The sequence below is a fragment of the Quercus robur genome, chromosome 6, assembly GCF_932294415.1.
Source record: "Quercus robur chromosome 6, dhQueRobu3.1, whole genome shotgun sequence".
In the NCBI taxonomy this organism is placed as follows: Eukaryota; Viridiplantae; Streptophyta; class Magnoliopsida; order Fagales; family Fagaceae; genus Quercus; species Quercus robur.
Genome location: NC_065539.1, coordinates 27,140,921 through 27,160,905, shown reverse-complemented (window position 1 = coordinate 27,160,905; position 19,985 = coordinate 27,140,921). Strand labels below are relative to the sequence as shown.

Here is a 19,985-nt window from a genome sequence, read left to right as displayed (position 1 = left end):
AGAGAGAGTAAGAAAGAATAAAGCCAGTGCAGTAGTAGGATAGAGAGAGGAAAACAGTTTAAAGGGAAAGACAGTTCCGTTGGGTCTCTGTGCTGAGAATAACCCAAAGTAGGAAATCCTAAGCCCACCTTACAAATAAGTTGTGAGCTCAAGTGAGGTCTAGCCCATTAGCCTCACTCTTGGCGCGCACAATTGGCGTCGCCTGTGGGGATCTCCTACAAAGTCATGGTTCAACTGAGACTCACGCTCGGGAAAATGTCTGAAAGACGTTCGAGGAGTTATGCTGAAAGTGGTTCGGTAGGGTCTTCTCGAGGATCCACCTGGCAAGAATAAAGGCATAAGAGGTGCGAAGATAGGGATTGTGAATAAGAGGAAGAGCGGTTCGGCCTTGGAGAGGGATCGTACCAAACCCATTGGAAGATATCCGGTGCTTCATGGCACAAGCAATTTGACGAGAGGGATGAAGAACTTGAGCGGCTACGCAGACTAGTGAGAGATTTGGAGTTGGAAGTAAGGGGTGGGCATCGAAGAAGGGACCGAGACAACTAAGAAGGGAGGTCTGATAGTGGGAGAAATTGTTATGGGGTGAGGTCCAATCAGTCCGGTTCTCGTCGACTTCAAGATCGTTCATATTCACGGGAATCCCGTCGACGCCGAGACCGTTTACACTCATGGGAGTCCCGTCAACGTCAGGATCGATAACGTTCACAAGAGTACGCAGACCGGGGATCAGATTCCCCAGAAGAGCGACGACCCCTTAATGCGACCATGGATGCTTTGAGCCACGCCTTATGCAGAGCTGCTTGATCGCCATTCTCAGAAAACATTGAACGGGCCCCAATGCCGAGCAGATTTACGAGCCCACCATTCAATTCCTACGATGGGAAAATGGATCCAGTAGAACACGTCAGCCATTATATCTAGATGATGTCTCTGCATACTTATAATGACGCGCTGATGTGTAAGGTATTTCCCTCAAGCCTCGGGCCTACTGCTTTGAGATGGTTTAATGGGTTACGGAAGGGTTCCATTCACAGTTTTGCAGAGTTGATCTAAGAATTCGGTGTTCGGTTCATAACTTGAAGCCGGGTACCACAACCAGTGGATGCATTACTATCTATGAAGATGAGGGTTAGGGAAACCCTTCGTAGGTATACCAGTCGGTATTGGGAGCTTTATAATAAGATCGGTGGGAGCAACAAGAAGATTGCGGCGAGCACCTTTAGGATGGGGTTGCTTAAGGATTCTGAACTATGGGAGTCATTGACGAGGAGGCCTCCTGAGGATATGAGGCAGCTCATAAGGCGTATTGAGGAGTACAAACACCTGGAGGATGATCGGTTGCAAAGTAAGGGTAAGGCCCCGTTAGTGAATCGTCCTTGGTCGAGCAGGTTTCAGCCAAGGCCTCGAAAGGATTTAAGAATACAAGAGCCAAAGCTGCGACTGGGAGAGGTGAACGTGACGTTTAAGGAGTCGGTGCACAGAATCGTAGACTGGATCAAGAACGAGCCATCCTTCAGATGGTCGAACAAGATGGGGGGTGACCCATCCCGTAGGAATCAGAATTTGTACTGTACCTATCACAGGGATAAGAGGCATACCACCGAGCAGTGCCAGGTATAAAAGGATCATCTAGGGAAATTGGTGAATGTGGGATATCTGAAGGAGTTTGTGGCAGATTCAAGGAATAGGAATGTTAGGCAAAGTGCTCAGCAAAGGGGGAACCCTTTCCTACCCCCATTAGAAGTGATCGAAGTTATCCACGCTGCCCCAAGGCGTACTACAGTGATCGGGAGGAGAGGAGTGCTGACTGAAACACCCGTGGAAAATGGTTCGGGCGAGCAACCCCCCGAGAAGAAGCTAAAGGTTGCTCAGGAGCCCATCACTTTTAACGACGATGATTTAGAAGGAACAATTCAGCCGCACAATGATGCGTTGGTGGTGACAGCCCACATAAAGGGTTTCATAGTAAAGAGGGTAATGGTAGACCAGGGAAGTAGGGCCGATGTGATGTATCTGGATCTGTTCAGAGGGCTTGAACTGAAGAAGGAGGACCTCTCAAAATACGATACGCCCCTGGTTAGGTTTGATGGCTAGGTGGTGATTCCCGAGGGATAAATTTTACTTCTGGTGAATATGGAAGGAAAGGAAGTAACAGTGGCTTTTATAGTTGTCACTTCGTTTTCTCCTTATATGGCTATTCTGGGAAGGCCGTGGATCCATGCGATGGGGGCAGTCCCCTCCACCCTGCATGTGAAGGTTAAGTTCCGCACCGAGAAGGGCATTGCTATAGTAAGGGGAAGTCAGCAGGCGGCCAGGAAATGTTTGATGGCCGTGGTCGATTGGAAGCACCATCAAGCTAAATAGAAGGAAACAGCCGAGGAGGTCTCTTTATAGCAATTACAGGAGCCCCGAGAGGGAATGGGGGCTAATTGCGCTGACGAATTAATTAGAGTAAAGATACTTCCAAATGTTGACCGGTGTTTTCAGATAGCGCCAAGTATGAGGGATGGGGATAAGGTACAAACAATGTTATTTCTTATACAGAACATAGATGTGTTTGCTTGAAGCCTATATGAGGTGTCCGGGGTTGATTCGAGTTCATCGTTCACAAGCTTAACGTAGACCTGTCATTTCCCCCAAAGAAGCAGAAGCCGAGAAGGTCGGCCAAGGAACACGTTGAGGTAGTGAGATAGGAGGTCGGGAGGTTAAAAGAGGCCGGGGCAATAAAGGAAATCTTCTTCCCGGAATGGTTGGCAAATACCATGGTGGTCAGGAAGAAGAATGGCAAGTGGGAAGTTTGTGTAGATTTCATGGATTTGAACCGAGCGTGCCCAAAGGACCCGTTTCCTATGCCAAAGATAGATCAATCGGTCGACACCACCTATGGGCACTCGAGGATGAGTTTCTTGGACGCCTTTCTAGGTTACCATCAGATCGCCCTAGTTGCCGAGGACCAGGAGAAGACGGCATTCATCTCCCCTGATGCAAACTACCATTACACCGTGATGCCCTTCGGGTTAAAGAATGTCGGGGTAACGTATCAACGAATGATGACTAAAATGTTTCGGGACAAGATTGGGCACATAGTTAAGGCGTACATTGACGACATGGTGGTAAAAAGTAAACAAGAGACGCGGCATATAGAGGATCTCCAGGGAGTATTTGAAGTGCTTCAGCAACATAAGTTGCGCCTAAACGCAGACAAGTGTGCTTTTGGGGTGGGGGTTTGCAAGTTCCTGGGTTATCTGATCACTAACCATGGGATAGAGGTCAACCTCAATCAAACTGAAGTCGTGCAGCGCCTTAAGCCGCTGGGCAATCCGAAGGAAGTACAAGTGTTGACCGGAATGTTAGCTGCCCTTAATCGATTCATTTCTAAATTTGCCAATCGTTGTCATCCATTTTACCAACTTTTGAAGAAATGGAAGGGGTTCAAGTGAAACGAGGAATGTGAAAGAGCTTTTCAGGATTTAAAGGAGTATTTGATGCAAGCACCATGTTAACAGCCCCAGAACCTAGGGAAGACTTATTCATGTACCTTTTGGTGTCTGATCATGCTGTAAGTGCCGTGCTATTAAGGGATCAAGGGGTGCAGCAGCTTGTGTATTACATTAGTAAGACCTTTGTTGACGCCGAGACAAGGTATTTACCCTTGGAAAAGTTGGTGTTAGCACTAGTACATGCTACGAGGAAGTTGCCTCATTATTTTCAAGCTCATACCGTCTACGTCCTGACCGAGTACCCGTTACAGTCATTGTTGAAAAGATTTGACTTTACGGGCCAGATAGCTAAATAGGGGACTCGGCTAGGATCCTTTGATATAAGGTACAAGCCAAAAAGTTCGATGAAGGGCCAAGTTCTTGTTGATTTTGTTGCAAAGTTTTCTCCTAAGAACGAAAGGGAGATGGTTTGTCATGTGGAATGTTGCCCGTGAAAGGTATTCGTGGATGGCGCATCAAATGCTATGGGGGCTAGAGCCGGGATTGTCATTATCAACCTAGAAGGAATACGGTTGGAGCATTCTTTTAGGTTAGGATTCAGGGCCTCTAACAACGAAGCTAAGTACGAGGCCTTGCTTGCTAGATCAAGAACCGTTTTAGGTATGGGTGCCTGGGATGTAGAGATTTATTCAGATTCTCGGCTAGTGGTTAGCCAAGTGCAGGGTAGTTTTGAAGCTTGGGATTCCTGAATGAATGAGTACTTGCAGATGGTAAAGCAAGTCATGAGTAAATTTTGTACTTTGGCCCAAGTATCCCGAGGACAGAACAAACACGCTGACTCTCTAGCCACGTTGACGTCATCAACGACGGAGGATGTACCTTGGTTAATCAAGATAAAGCTCATAGGGGAGCCAAGAATTAATACCGTAGTTAGTGTTGCAGTGATTTCGTCAACCGAGCCATACTGGATGGACCCGATCATTGACTTCTTAGCCAAGGATCGAGTCCCAAATAATGAAAAGGAAGCTAACAAGGTTCGTCGAGTAACTGCTCGGTACTAGTTGTCGGCAGATCGTAAGCTGTACCGGAGGTCTTTTGGGGGGTCGTACCTTTTGTGGTTACACCCTGAGAAAGTTAATGAGCTCCTTATTGAGCTACATGACAGGGTGTATGGCAGTCATGTAGAGAGACGCTCATTAGCACATCGAGCAATGACTCAGGGGTTCTAATGGCCACAGATGCAGAAGGACGCCGCCGAGTATGTGCGTAAGTGTGAACAATGCCAAAAGCATGCCCCCTTGATCCACCAATCCGCAAGCCAACTGAATTCGGTCAGCAGCCCCTGGCCCTTTGCGTAATGGGGGCTGGACATTCTTGGCCCATTTCCCCAGGCCACTAGCAATCGAAAGTTTGTTTTAGTGGCTGTTGATTACTTCACCAAGTGGGTGGAGGCAGAGGCGTTAGCCAATATTCGGGATGTGGATGTTAGAAAGTTCGTGTGGAAGAATATAATCACGAGATTTGGGGTGCTAGGCTTTCTTATATCTGATAATGGATTGTAGTTCGACAGTAGGGCCTTTCACGAGTTTTGTAGTGATCTTGGCATCAAGAATAGGTACTGTGTGGTGCAGTTATTCCATTTTACAGGCGATTTTGGTGCGGTTTTTGTGGTTTAGTGAACACCCCTAAAGGCAAGGTTGTGCTTTTAAGATACGTTTATCTGCTTTAATTTATTTGTTTCTCTATCGCTAAGAAAGTCTGGTTTTCTCCAAACTTCTCTTAGGCAGTAGAATATTTGGTTCCTTCTTGTAAGAGGCTTGTGGTTCCTAGGGTAACACAGTTACTCTTAGGCTTTGTGGTTTCTTCCTTTCTAGGGTTAAAAGGAAACACGTGTGGGTGAGTTTTTCCATCTCCTTGTCTCCTTCTTTTTCTCAGTCTTTTTTCAAGGTATTTTTCTATCATGGATGCTCTAACAACACATTGGAACAACCTATCTTTTAATAAATGGGAGGGTGTTAAGATGAGTTTTCATAAAAATAACTGCTAGTCTGAATTTATTTAAGTAGCAAAGTTCCTGACAAATAGAGTGTTGAATATAGAGGCGATCATTTGGACTTTTAATCCATTGTGGAGAGCAGTGAATGGTTTCAAAGTAAGGAATGTCGGTGACCATATTGTGCTATTTGTTTTCGATAATAAAGAGGTGATTGATAAGATTCTTAAGGGAGAACCATGGAGTTTTGATAAACATTTGGTCGTCCTTCAACCATATGAAAATCACTCTCCTATGCGAGAGTTGAAATTTTCGAAGGTCTTCATCTGGGTGCAACTACATGATATTCCTTTTCGTTTTATGAACAGAAGGGTGGTAGAAGATATTTGCTCAGTGATTGGGGAAGTCGATAAAACTATTGATTTTCTAATATGGAAAGTGGTAGTTTTATGCGTGTTCGGGTCATAATTAACATAACCCTGCCTTTATATTGAGGAAGGATTATTTGTTTGGAGGAGGGGTTGGAAGACTGGGTTGCTTTCAAGTACGAGAGGCTTCCTAATATTTGTTATTGGTGTGGACGTCTTGATCACAACGATAGGGATTGCGAACTTTGGGTTAAGAGTATTGGCACGCTAACTACCGAAAATCAAGCCTGTGGACCTTGCATACGGGAATCCCATTCTCCTAATCCTAGAAATTCAGTGATAATAGTTCAAGGATTTTATGAAGCAAGGAAAAAGAAGATGAAATCAGATAAGCCTCAAGGTGTTCCGATGTCCACTCCAGTGACTAAGAATGTTGAGAGGTCAACTCAGTTAGCTCCAGTGCAGTATATGGATACGACGGATTTTGTGGTAGAAGTTTCACCAGATATCACTCCTTTGACTCCTAAAAATACGGGTATTCATGATTTAAAGGCGTCCTTTATGGAAAATCCTAGTGGCAATCATAAAGTGTTAAACCTGATTCTTAGGGATATAGCTGTGCAAGGAGATTTCCTCAATCAGAAAACTTGGAAATTGATCAGGAGTTACGTTTATTTGAAAAGTTTGGGGGGGGGGGATAATTTTGGAGATGTTTTAGCACCAGCCATGACTCCTGTTTCGCCTAAAATAGGTACTTATCCCATATCAAGTGCTCCTATTAATAATATTTCTTTTGACATGCTCCCCCTTCTGTCTTACCAGTTATCACAAATTTTGAAAATCAGTCACTCACAGAAGTGAAAGAAACCAAGGCAAAGTGGACTCGACTCCCTCAAACTGAAAAAATAGAGGGAAATGGTAAAGGAAAATTGGTTCTCTCAAAATGAAGTGGTGGTGAAGAAGTCTACGATGAGTTACCCATTAAGCATAGAGTGGTTTCTCTTCAAGCCAAGGAAAACTCTATCTCATTGGCGGCGGCTGCATCTCAGCCCCGCTAGGAACAATGAGACTCCTCTGTTGGAATTGTCGTGGGCTTGGGAACATGTAGACAGTTCAGGAGCTCGGAGATTTAATTCTGGCACAAGATTTTGAAATCATGTTCATTACCGAAACATGGCCGACTGAAGCTAGGCTAAAACTTTTTTTGAAGAATTTAGATTTTGGACCAATGCATGTAGTAACAAAAGCAACGTAGGGTGGTGGTTTGATCTTGTTGCGGAAGCATAGTGTGAATATTAGGGTAGTCTCTTCCCTGCTGAACTATATTGATGCACTTGTTGATGAAGGGAAGGACGATGCCTAGCGATTTACCAGTTTCTATAGTGCTCCTAAGACTCAAAACCATTCGACATCTTAGGACATCCTTCTCCGTTTGAACCTCGGATTTCAACTACCATGGTTATGTGCTGAAGATTTTAATGAAATCTTAAAATCTCATGAAAGAATGGGAGGTAGGCCAAGACCAAATAGGCAAACGTAGGAGTTTCATGATGTTCTAGATGAATGTAGCTTCATGGACCTAGGGTTTGTGGGAAATAAATTCACTTGGAATAAAACTGTCAATTGGGGAATCATAGTTTGGGAGAACTTGATCGAGCAGTAGCAACTGATGAGTGGCTATCTTTGTTTCCAACCACAAAGGTCGCTCATTTGGAGTGTGTGTGTTCTAACCATAAGCCAATAATTATCCACCCATTGGGATTACCAATCCGTTGACAATGTCCTTGGCAGTTTGAACATATTTGGCTACAAGAATAGGGGTGTCATTCAACAGTAGAATCGGCTTGGAAACATGTTGCTTAGGGGCTGCCTTCATTGGCTGTTGTAAATGAAAATCTGGACAAGTGCAAAACAATGCTACAATTATGGAGTCGGCACTCACTTGGAAATATTACAAAACATCTCATTGATGTCCAAAAAAGGCTGAAAAAAGTAGAATTGGAAGCTACAAGAGGAGGTGATGGAGGTCAGGTGGTTCTCTTAAAACAGGAGTTTCATTCCCTATTAGTAATGGAGGAAAAATTGTGGCAGCAGCGGTCAAAATCTGCCTGGCTAAAAGATGGGGACCAAAACTCTAGGTACTTTCACAATCGGGCCACTCATCGGTTTAAGCGGAATGAGATTAGAAAGTTGAAGCATGCTAATGGTTCACGGTGTGAAAATGAGGATCAAATTGCAAATTTGTCTGTGGATTATTTGCAACAGTTATTTCAGTCTTTAAACTTGAATTCTACACACATTGAAGCTGTTTTACAAGCCACCCCACAGACTGTTACCACTAAGATGAACCAAGCTTTTTTTTGGCAAACTTCACCAAACTAGAAGTTGATCTTGCTTTGAAGCAGATGTCACCTCTAAAAGCTCCTGGCCCAGATGGGATGTCGCCAATCTTTTATCAGCATTATTGGGACAATATTGGTGTAGATGTTGCTCAAGCTGTCCTATCTTGTCTAAACTCAGGTACCATTCTTCCTTGATTGAATCATACTTACATTACTTTAGTCCCTAAAGTAAAAAGTCCTTAAAGAGTCATTGAATTCTGCCCTGTAGCTTTGTGTAATATTTTATATAAGTTGGTTTTAAAAGTATTGGCAAACAGGCTTAAGAAAATTTTACTAGACATCATCTCAGACACACAAAGTGCTTTCCAATCTGATAAAGCCATCTCTGATAATATTTTGGTGGTTTTTGAAACTTTGCATCATATGAAGAACAAGAGAGTAGGTAAATCAGGTTTTATGATTATGAAGTTTGATATGAGTAAAACTTACGATCGGGTTGAATGGGGCTTCCTATGTTGTTTGATGAAGAGGATGGGTTTTCATGACAGATGGATCAATTTGATTTTTGGTTGCATTAGTTCAGTCTCTTATTCAGTTCTAGTGAATGGTGAACCTCATGGAGATATTAAACCTACGAGAGGAATTAGACAAGGGGATCCATTATCTCCCTACCTATTCCTTCTATGTTTAGAGTGGCTAAATGGTTTAATCTAGAAGAAAGTGAGTTCCGATGACATCAGGGGTTTTTCTCTATGCAGGGATGGTCCTTAAATATCTCACTTATTCTTTGCAAATGACATACTTCTATTTTGTCGGGCTGAACTAAGAGAGGTGTAGGTCATTCAAAAGCTCTTGGGGGAGTATGAATTAGCATCTGGCCAAAAGATTAACCTTGAAAAGACAAATATTTTCTTTGGAAAATCGGTGTCTACCTCTTCCAAAGCAGCCATAAAAACTTTCCTACAGGTTCTGGAGATCAAGGAATATGAAAGGTAAGGGGCTTCCTGCAGTTGTGGGGAAGAATAAAAGGGCTAGCCTCAACTATATTAAGGAGAGGGTGTGGGGAAAATTGCAAGGTTGGAAGGAGAAACTACTATCTCAGTAGGTAGGTAGATTCTACTTAAAGCAGTGGTTTAGGCTATTCTCACATTTGCTATGAGTTGTTTCAAACTCCCTGTGGGACTCTGCCATGATATAAAAGCAATGATTTCTAAAATTTTGGTGGGGACAACGTGGACATAGGAGGAAAATTCACAGGCAAAAATGGGAGGTTCTAGGTAAACCAAAATCTAAATGCGAATGGGCTTTCGAGAATTGGACAAATTCAATGAAGCTATGCTAGCAAAGCAGGTGTGAAGGCTTGTCCATGACACAGACTCCCTCTTTTTCAAAGTTTTTAAATCTAAGTATTTTCCAAGAGGCACTATTTGGGACGCAAAACTTAAGGCAAGTGCTTATGCGTTGAAGAGTATTTTGCAAGCTTGAAAGGTCATTACTATGGGAGGAAAGTGGAGGATAGGTGATGGCTCACAGCTGAGACAAGGGGGTGGAATGTTGAACTTATTGATGAGATTTTTCTGCCATATGAAGCCAACTTGATAAAGTCTCTGCTAATTGTTTCCTCTCCCTAACCGGATGTGTTATACTGGCCACATACAAATACTAGATTATATTAAGTCGGAGTACAATATTCTTTGTGAGGCGATGAACAATGAGGAAGCATCATCATCTAATTCTAACGATGATAAAAAATTCTGGAAGAGTCTTTGGAAGTTGCAGGTGTCTAATAAAGTCGAGTTTTTTCTTGGAGAGCAAGTACTGATTCCCTACCTACTACTCTACAGAACCTGTTGAAGCGTAAAATAGTACCCGTCCACTTGCAATCTGTGTAATGCTCATGAAGAATTTGTCAGTCATGCCTTCTGGTCTTGTGAAAAAATCCGACTAGTCTGGTCCCAGAGTTTTAATTCCTTACCCTTTAAATTTTATAGAACTCACTCTTTTGCTGATTTGCTAAAGCTTTTCCTCAACTCTTTTCAAAATGCCAATCTATTTGCGATGGTTTGCTGGACTATTTGGAATAGACGGAATAAAGCTCGGGCAGAGGAAGCGATCCACCCCCTTGACAGACTATATGAAGTGGCAAAACAATATCTAGCAGAATTCCACAAAGCTCGACCTCCCCCGCAACAAAAAAATCCAAGCCCAAAGACCACGCTGGAAGCCACCAGATCAAGGTAACGTCAAGACAAACTTTGACGAAGCAGTGTTCGAAGATATCAACTCAGCAAGTATAGGTGTTGTGGTCCGCGATGACAGAGGGGAATTGTTAGCAGCTCTAGCAAAAAGAATTCTCATGCCGGATTCAGTACTGGTTTTGGAAACTTTGGTGGCATGATGGTCTGTTCAATTTGTCAAAGAACTTGGATTTCAGACCTCAATTTTTGAAGGCGATTCTGAGACCATCATCAATGCGATTCGACAAAAAAACTTACTACACTTGTAAGGTTAAATTTATTCAACCATCTAATTGGCTTTATTCCGTGCCAAATTTGCTTGTAATTCAGCATTTAGTAACCCTGTATTTAGGTGGGCTTGTTGTAAGGGTAGTGAGTGAGATAGAGTGGAGTTTGCTCAAGAGTGTGTAAGAAAACAGAGACTCGCGGCTGGGACTCGCGGGTGACTCGCGATTGCAAGCCGCCAGAAGCAGCACACGTGCCAAGCATGCTGGAAGATGAACAGTCATGCTAGCTGGAGCACTACAGGACAAAACAGGACAACTGGCCATACGGTTAACTCGCGACTGGATCTCGCGACTTAGTCAAGCCACGAGCCACCCCTGTTTTGTAAAACCTGACGTTTCACATTCCTCTCCCACTCTAGTATAAATACCCCTTTTACCCACGATTGAAAGAGAGCTTCCAGAGAGAATTTTGAGAGAGAAACCCTAAAGAAAAACCAGATTGTTTCACCCACAATCTCTACCTTAGAGTCTCTTCAAATTCCTCAACTCTCTTCCTCTCCATTGTCAAATCCTTGAGAGGCATTATACCAAACCTGGTTCTCACCATCATCATCACTGTGAGACAGCTGTTTGGATTTCTGGGAAGTAGTTAGGAAGGAACCAATCTTCATTGGTTGATGCTACGGTCTAGTAGCGGAATCCGGGAAGCTAGAAAAGAAAAAGGTTCGGCGCAACCTCGTTGGAGCAAGAAGCTTGGAGGGCTTAGGTGCACTGGGTAGATTAGGCTTGGAGGGTCTATTGCTGTCCTTGTATCCCAACTGTATTTTCTAGTGGATTGTTTACCGCTTGGAGGGCGGCGGAGAGGTTTTTCGCCGAGGACTTCGGTTTCCTCTTCGATAACACATCGCGTGTTGTCTTTGTGTTTGCATCTTCCTTCCTCTCTATCTTTGCCTTTTTATTATCTGCTGTGGTTTTATTTTGTTATGGCTTAGATAGTCTTTAACCAATTTCGTATTATAGCATGTGTTAAGTTTCCGCACACTAGTTGTTTGACATATTGCTTGTATTGGTTAAGTTGTAATTTGGGGGTCTAAACGTTCAAAGGTGTTTTGTACACGTTTTTGAACTTTCAATTGGTATCAGAGCGGGTACACTGCTATTGGTTTCATTACCATTGTGTGATCCTTGACTCCCTTTTGAGATGGATAGGTCTCAATCCCTAAATGCACCTCCATATTTTGATGGTAGTAATTATGCTTTTTGGAAGGTTCGCATGAGAGCTTTTCTGTGTTCTATTGATGAATCCGTTTGGGATGCTGTTGAGATTGGTTGGACCAAACCTGAGGCAGCCAAATCCTCATGGGATAAGGCAGCACTTGCTGCATCTAATGCTAACAGTAAAGCACTCAATGCTATTTTCTGTGGTGTGTCTCCAGATGAATTTCACAGGATTTCTCACATTACCATTGCCAAAGAAGCATGGGAGATTCTGGAAACCACTTATGAAGACACGAAGAAAGTGAAAGACACCAAGTTACAAATGCTGACCACTCGGTTTAAGGAGCTCAAAATGAGTGAGGATGAGTCTTTTGACTCTTTCTATGGAAAGCTAAATGAGGTGGTTGTCAGTAAGTTCAACTTGGGGGAGAAAACGGAGGACTCAAAGATTGTAAGGAAGATCCTTCAATCATTGCCGGAAAGTTTTCGTGCTAAAGTGACAGCAATTGAAGAGAGCAAGGATCTTGATGACATCAAAGTACAGGAGCTGGTTGGTTCTCTGCAGACTTATGAGATGTCGCTGCCCAATCAACGGAAGAGTAAATCCCTTGCTCTAAAGACCATTAATGAGAAGGTGGAAGATCAAGACTCATCGGGAGAAGATGTGGTTGACAAAGATGTAGCTTACCTTGTCAAAAATTTCAGAAAGTTCTTGAAATTCAAAAATAATGGCAAATTTGATTCTGGAAGGGAGAAGAGGGATTTAAAAAAGAAAGATGGAAAAGAATCCCAACCCACACAAGGTGTCACTTGTTTCGAATGTAATGGGCATGGACACTTTAAGAAGGAATGTCCGAATTATTTGAAATTGAAAGGTAAAGTGTATGCCACGAACTTGAGTGACTCGGATTCGTCTGACTCAGAATCTGAAGAGAGCTGTGATGGAGAGGGGAACTATTCAACTTTTATGACTATTGCTCATGTTGAGTCTTCGGATGAGTTGAATCTGCTTGTACGAGACCTTGGAGAACATAGTGATGATGAATCACTAGGAATTGTTGAAGAATCAGATGCTGAAGAAGGGTTAGAAATCGGATGCTGAAGATGATGAATCTCTGGGTTTTTCTCTAATGTTCTGGTGTTTCTTGTGATTTGTTCTTATTTATAAGGGTTAGAAATCGAGTCTTAGAGACTCGATTTCCATGTGGTCCACGTGGAAAAAGATGCCACATTGGATGTAATTAGAACATGGAAATCGAGTCTATAATGCTCGATTTATAGGCCAAAATCGAGTCTAAAAGACTTGAGATGCTAGTAAATAATATAGTTTAGTAACTAGAACTACTAACTAGATAGTTAGGATTTTATGGCTATTTGGCCATTTTGGCCAAATCTAACTCTTATCTTCCCTTTCTCCTTCCTTTTTCTCTTCCCTCTCTCTCTCTCTCTCTCTCTCTCTCTCTCTCTCTCTCTCTCTCTCTCTCTCTCTCTCTCTCTCTCTCTCTCTTCGGTAAGCCCACATAACCACCTTCCACCAAAACTTAGACATAAACACCAATTCTTCACCACCAAAATTACCCAAAAAAATTGCCACCACCACCCATCATCACCATAATCAATACCCATCCCAAAATCAAACCCATTTTACCAAAAAAAAAAAAAAAAAAAAACCACAACCATCTTCCCCATAGCCCACCACCACCACCCACATCAACAAAAAAATCTCAACCACCCAGCCACCAACGAAACCCACCACCAAAACAACCACACCAAAACCCATTTCGGATCAACTCAACCCCCACTCTGAATTAGCCCAACCCAAACCTAAACCCAAATTGGTTGAACTACCACCACTGGTCTACTACCACTGTGACCCATTGCAAACCCACGAAAAGCATACCCATACCGGAACAACCCACAAAGAGCAATCCCACACTAGATCAACCCATTGCAAACCCAAATCAGTCAAAATAATCACATACCCATACCGGAACAACTACAAAGAGCATTGAGTACCGAGAGAAGAGAGATTTGCCTAAAAGACAACCACAAGGTTAGAGAGAAGAAAGATTCGGAGAGTGAGAGGCATTGAGGTAGAAAAGAGAAGGCAGAAGTGCAGAAAAGAAAAAGAAAAGAGAGAAAAAGTGAGAGAGAAAGAGAGGAAAAAAAATTAAATATAATACATTATTTGTGTTTACATCCAAGGGAACAATTGGTTCTATATATAAGAACCAATTGTTCACCGGTTGTAAAAAATTATGGGAACCCATACTCGGATGGAGCATGTTTTTTGAGGTTTTGGTTGTAAAATAGCAACTAGAAGTTTACACCCCAATGCTAATACTCTTATTTTTTGTGGAGACCATTGTGGCATTATTGTTATAAAATGGATATGCTAATGCTCTTATTTTTTGTGGATAACATTGTGGCATTATTGTTATAAAATGGATATGGAGCAGAAGCCCAAAAATAATGGTTGGTTACTATTTTGCAAAACACGTTTTTTTCCCTTATACTCTTTCCACCTTCCAAATGATTGCTAAAAGATTCAAAAAAATTGGCAAAATGAAAAAGTACAACTGTTCAATGTTTTAAATGTATAGGTGGCATAAACTTATGTACCTATGTGGTGCAATAAGGAGTTGTTAGGTTCTAAGTACTTAGGAACTAATGTATTAGAACTCTAATTTGTATTGTTGGCAAACCATGATCAAAACAGGTTTTATAGTATTGTTTAGACTTGCTCAAAGTATGTGTTTTATGTAAAGTTGGAATCGAGTTGCTGTAGAATTTATTGTGCAATTCGGTCTGGTTTGATCGATCGAGAATTAGGCTCAACCGATTGAAAGTCGGGCAGAATGTTTTTTCTGCAGAATTTCTAACTCAGCCTTAAGCTCATATGACGTGTAGGGTTTTATATTTTACCCCAAGTATAAAAGGGAAACCCTAGCCACATTTTTTAGGTTGCTCTATTTGATGTGTGTGTGAATCTCTTGTGAGATCTAAGAGGTGGTTGCCTTCACACATGCTTAGGATTATCAAGAAGGAGATTTCATTGAGAGCTTAATGATCATTCAGTTGCTGCAATAAAAGCTTAAAGATACACAAGCAGGAGTGCTTGTACTTGCTGCGAAATCCAAGAAAGAAGGAGTTCGTGGTCTCGGAGCTGTCACGTGGTCGTGTCAGTAAGTTTTCTACTAGTGGGTAGCAATAGGATGTTAGTGGTCTAAGTCGTTATTGTAAAACTTCGATTCTTTCATAGTTGATTCAAGTTTACCTTGAGAATAGCTAGGTTAAATCCTCCCCAGGTTTTTACCGATGTGGTTTCCTGGGTCATCATATCTTTGTGTTCTTTATATTCCACACTTTACATTGATATGATTATATGATTGTGTGTTAACTTAGATCTGAAATTTGGACTAAGTAATCACTTGGCTAATTAACTAGGTTAATCCAATTGTGTTTTAAGGGGTCTAAAAAGGTACAGGAGTGATTATCAAAAAGTCAAACGTTTCGCTTTTATATTATATTAGTTACCTGTTCAATGTACGGAAATAGCTACTGAATGAGTTTTAGGGGGAAAAAAACCCATTATTTTTGAGTTGGAGTAGTAAGCAAAAATGCATGAAACTAAAAAAAAAAAAAAAAAAAAGATATTGCAAAAAATAGCACAAAGTTTTATTACCTAGGCAGAATAAAATAATGTTGTTTTATTTATTAGTTTTTTTGTGGGAAGAAATAAAAAATAGAATGTTGTGTCTCTAGTTTAGTTTGTGTTGTATATATAGTTTTGTTAGTTAGGCAAAAGAAAATAATGTTGTTTTATTTATTAGTTTTTTTTTTTTTTTTTTTGTGGGAAGGAATAAAAAACAGAATGTTGTGTCTCTAGTTTAGTTTGTGTTGTATATATAGGTATATATAAGATAGGTTGTAATATATATGCCAAAAGGTGCCTATTGAAAGATCATAACCCTTCAAATTTGATATACCAAAAGGTGTCTATTAAAAGGTCATAAACCTTCATATTGGATATATCAAAAGGTGCCTATTGACCGAAAAAGTGCTTATTGAATTAAAATGTCTATTGACAAAAAATGTGTCTATTAAATGAAAAAGTGTCTATTGACTGAAAATGTGCCTATTGAAAAATGAAAAGGCACAATTGTTTGGTTTTTTTAAATGTATCATGTAGCCACAGGGCACAATAAGGAGTAGTCAAAAAAATGTTAAATGTTTCGCTTTTATATTATACTAGCTTGTAACCCGTGCATTGCACGAGATTTTTAAAGCAAACAAAATATAAATCTTAAAGTGATGGGAAACAAACTGTTCTCTTGAAGTTAATTTTTTCAAACCTCATAAATAGTTAGATTCACGATTAAAAATAAGATTTATAATATGTAACAAATGCTTTTATATAGTTTCCAAAGCAATATAAGTGTAACTTTTTTTTTTAATAAGTGCAAGTATTTTTTCGTAAAAGAAGAATCACACGATCACGAAATAGTGTAACAAATTATCAAGTTGTATTGATTTGTATATATGTGAGTACAATCCTCTATATGAATCTTTACAATGAAAGAGGACAATAAATTCCTCTGATTCGATCTCCAAGAAACGTTACGATCTGAAGGGGCTAGGAAGCTTGATCTTGATACGTGATTTGATGTCTCCAAGTTGAATGAATAGTTGAACGTGTTTGATTTGATGCGAGGGCCGTTGGCTTGATCTCGAACTAGGTTAAAGGAGAATCCCCACTTTGATTTGAAGAAGTAGGAATAGGCCTTGATGAACAATGGAATTCTTGTGAACTTTAGAGATGACTCTTTATTTTGGCAGAGTGTCGGTAGTGTTTTTTTCTCTAAGTGTCCTTCCCTTTTCTCATATGAGAAGCCTTTATTTATAAGCAACTCAATGGTTTTAATTTGGAATTTTCTCTCAGCATTTATTGAGAGTTGAATTATATATGAATTTAATTTGGCATTTCATTTAATAAGAACTTTTCATATAGGTCTTTTCTTTTGACGCTGCCATATGGCTTTCTTCATTTGATGTTGCCACGTGATTTGATTTCATTTGCTGATCGTCCAAATCATCAATTAGAGATTAATTTGATCACAAATATTTTATCATGAACAATCGGACGATTGTGAATTCATCATAAAATTTTGATGTCTACAACCATATCTACCTTTACTTAGTATTTAATATTTCTTATTTGTTTTGGGAAAGTTATGATATAAAAAAATACATTTGAAAGATAGATTTCTATATTTAATTTAATTATTTTAGTTAATTTTTATATTTATACTAATTTAATATAATTATTTATATTTAAATAATTATTAAATTAATTATGACATCATTACGGTTCAACCCCGGTTCGACCTCGGTCCAACCTCAAAAACCTTGAACCTCTCCATTTTACGGTTCATTGAACGGTCCAGATTTCAAAACCTTGTTCAAAAGTGTTGTGGTGAATGGTTTAATTGTTTATACCCATGTAAGAAAATCTTTGTTTAATTGTTCTAATGAATTCTCTGATGATGACCTGAAAAAAGCAACTAATGGGCTTGGGTTGTAATGTCTTGCTTAAGGCTGAAATTGTAAGTATTGGCGATTAGGGGGAATGATTGATTCAATTTTATTTTGAACTAAAGTATATATTTTCATTTATTTTTAAATCATTATAATTTCAAGCAAAATGAATACATGTAATTTTTTCATTCTTTGCCTCTTTCATCATGATGGTGTCTCAATAGCTTTCTAATTTACATTACTTTATTCTTAAATTTTTAGGTGCTTGAAATTTATGCTTACCTCTTTTTCAGCATCGGTAGATCAACCAAGTTTTATTTCTTGGCAATGTCTACTGGGTGTTCAACAAAAGGCTCCAAGAGCAACTGGGGTACATGTTTGGGATAATGGAATAGATGAATTGGCATAAACTATTTGATGATGGACCATGGGTCACTAATTAAGTTATTTATTTTTGTTTTATTACTTTTATTTATGACAATAATCGTTAATGTCTTATGCATTGTTGCCTAAGGTGTTTTAGTAATAAAAAAGGTATTCATTTAATCAAAAAAAAAAATTGTTGCCTAGGGTGTGGATTTTACAATATGTAGAATGGCTTGCGCTAACTTGACTTTTTTAATACTAGAAATACGCTAGTTTAGATTAGCTGATCTATGGATTTCTATTACCAGATTGTTATTATGGTCCTCTAATAGATAGTTGCTTTTTGAAGAGTAAACATTTGCAAAATTGCTTTAGTTGAAAATACATAACTGTACAGATATTGATGTGCGTGTGGTTTCAGGTCACCATTTAAATTGTCAAGTTTATGGTGGTCTCATGTAGATTCGAACTATGCGGAACTGCATTATTTTTACCCTAGTGTAAAAAAAAAAAAAAAAAAGAAAAAAAAAGCATGGTTTAGTTGTAATAGAATAAGCATTTCATATTGCAATGACTAATATTTTTCTTGCTTTGAGCCTTATAAATAAATTTTTTATGCTATAAGTCTTATGAATTAGTTAAATCATTGTAATTCATAGTTTGATACTAATCAGGTTTTTTTTTTTTTTTTTTCTTTCACATGGCAAAATGTATTTGCATCTCCTAGATTTAAGTTTTAGATCATTTTGTTCTTTTCCTATGTGTATGGGGGTAATTGTCAAAAGGTATCCTTCTAATTACATTTAAAAAAAAGAAAAAGAAAAAAAAAACATGGATGATTTCGAACGACTTGCAAGCTGTATATTTTCTTTTTGAACTGTAAGAATGGCGTAGACTTTTTTAACTTATATTCTTGATTACTGTCAATTATTGTTGAAAATTTTCTTCCACTATATATGTTTTTGACGTATTTGGTATAAGTATCTACAAAATCGTGTCTGTATATGATCTTACAACGGATACTTGGAGGAAAAGTGAACTTAAGGAGAAAAAAAGGAAACCTAATATTGTATTGGCAAGTCTCTCCAAAACTAACTTGGTGGCATTGGGTTACAATAATTGGGTGAAAGATGTGTTTGTTATTGGGTGTGTATTACTTGAGCCAAATGTTGATGGCCCATAGTTCAAAAAGATGCAGTTGTCCCATCCAAAAAAAAAAGATAAAAAAAAGATGCATTTGTAACAAAGAGACTATTAAGGTCTCAAATCCCTTTTTCTTATTATTGTAACTATCAATTTGTAACAAAAAAAGAAAAAGAAAAAGAAAAATGAAATGAATATTGAGGTCTCAAATCCCATTTTCTCATTATTGTAACTATCAAATTGTAATAATGAGGAGACTATTGAGGTCTCAAATCCCCTTCTCTTATTATTTGTAACAAGAAAACCATTGAGGTCTCAAATCCCCTTCTCTCATTATTGTAACTATCAAATTGTAACAAAAAAAGAAAAAGAAAACAAAAAATGAAATGAATAGTCTATGATATGAAGTTTAGATTGTTGTAGGAACCATGGAATTGAAAGGAAATGAAAGAGTAATTTTTCTTCATATTGTTTCAGATGTGAATTAAAGGGAGGGAAGTGCATGCTAGATAGAAGTGGGGAGAATGGGAGGTAGAGTTTAAATCACTGTTATTTAACACCACAAGGCGTATCAATACCATTGGGCACCACCTGAATTCCTACGGTTTCTTATCAATACCAAGAAGTTCGCCCAAAATAAAATATAAAGGCTCATACATATTAATTAATCTATATATAAAAATGGGATCCGTTAACAAGTATTCTTAGGACAATTGTTAATAAATCATTTTATGAAAGTTTTGACACAATTTTTATTGAAAATTGAAAAAGATGTCGAAATATTAATTTTTTTTTTCATACAAATTTTCCTAAAATAATTCACTAACAAGTACCCTTAAAATATTCGTTAACATTTTTTATAAAAAATTAGAAATTAACGGACACTATTTAAGTATATTACAAATATGTATTTATTATGTCATTGAATTAACATCAATTAAATGAAGTAGACGTGATACAAGTTAGGAGGGGTGGGAGGGGAGAAAGAGTAACACAATTACTTAAAAAGATGTATAATAATAGTTTGAAAATATCAATGAATCGTCGTCTCCTGTGTATCAGCTGCCGAAGTGTCAATTTAACTTGCGGAAGAATCACAATCATATATCT

General features: G+C 39.2%; 1 protein-coding gene across 1 annotated transcript; it reads left to right on the top strand.

Moving 5' to 3' along the window:
• The first annotated feature begins 1,125 nt into the window (after nt 1-1,125).
• Nucleotides 1,126-2,097, top strand: LOC126690065 (uncharacterized). The gene is made up of 2 exons (XM_050385199.1): nt 1,126-1,617; nt 1,666-2,097. Exons 1-2 carry the CDS (start codon nt 1,126-1,128, stop codon nt 2,095-2,097), a joined length of 924 nt encoding a protein of 307 aa, XP_050241156.1.
• The last annotated feature ends 17,888 nt before the right edge of the window (nt 2,098-19,985 follow it).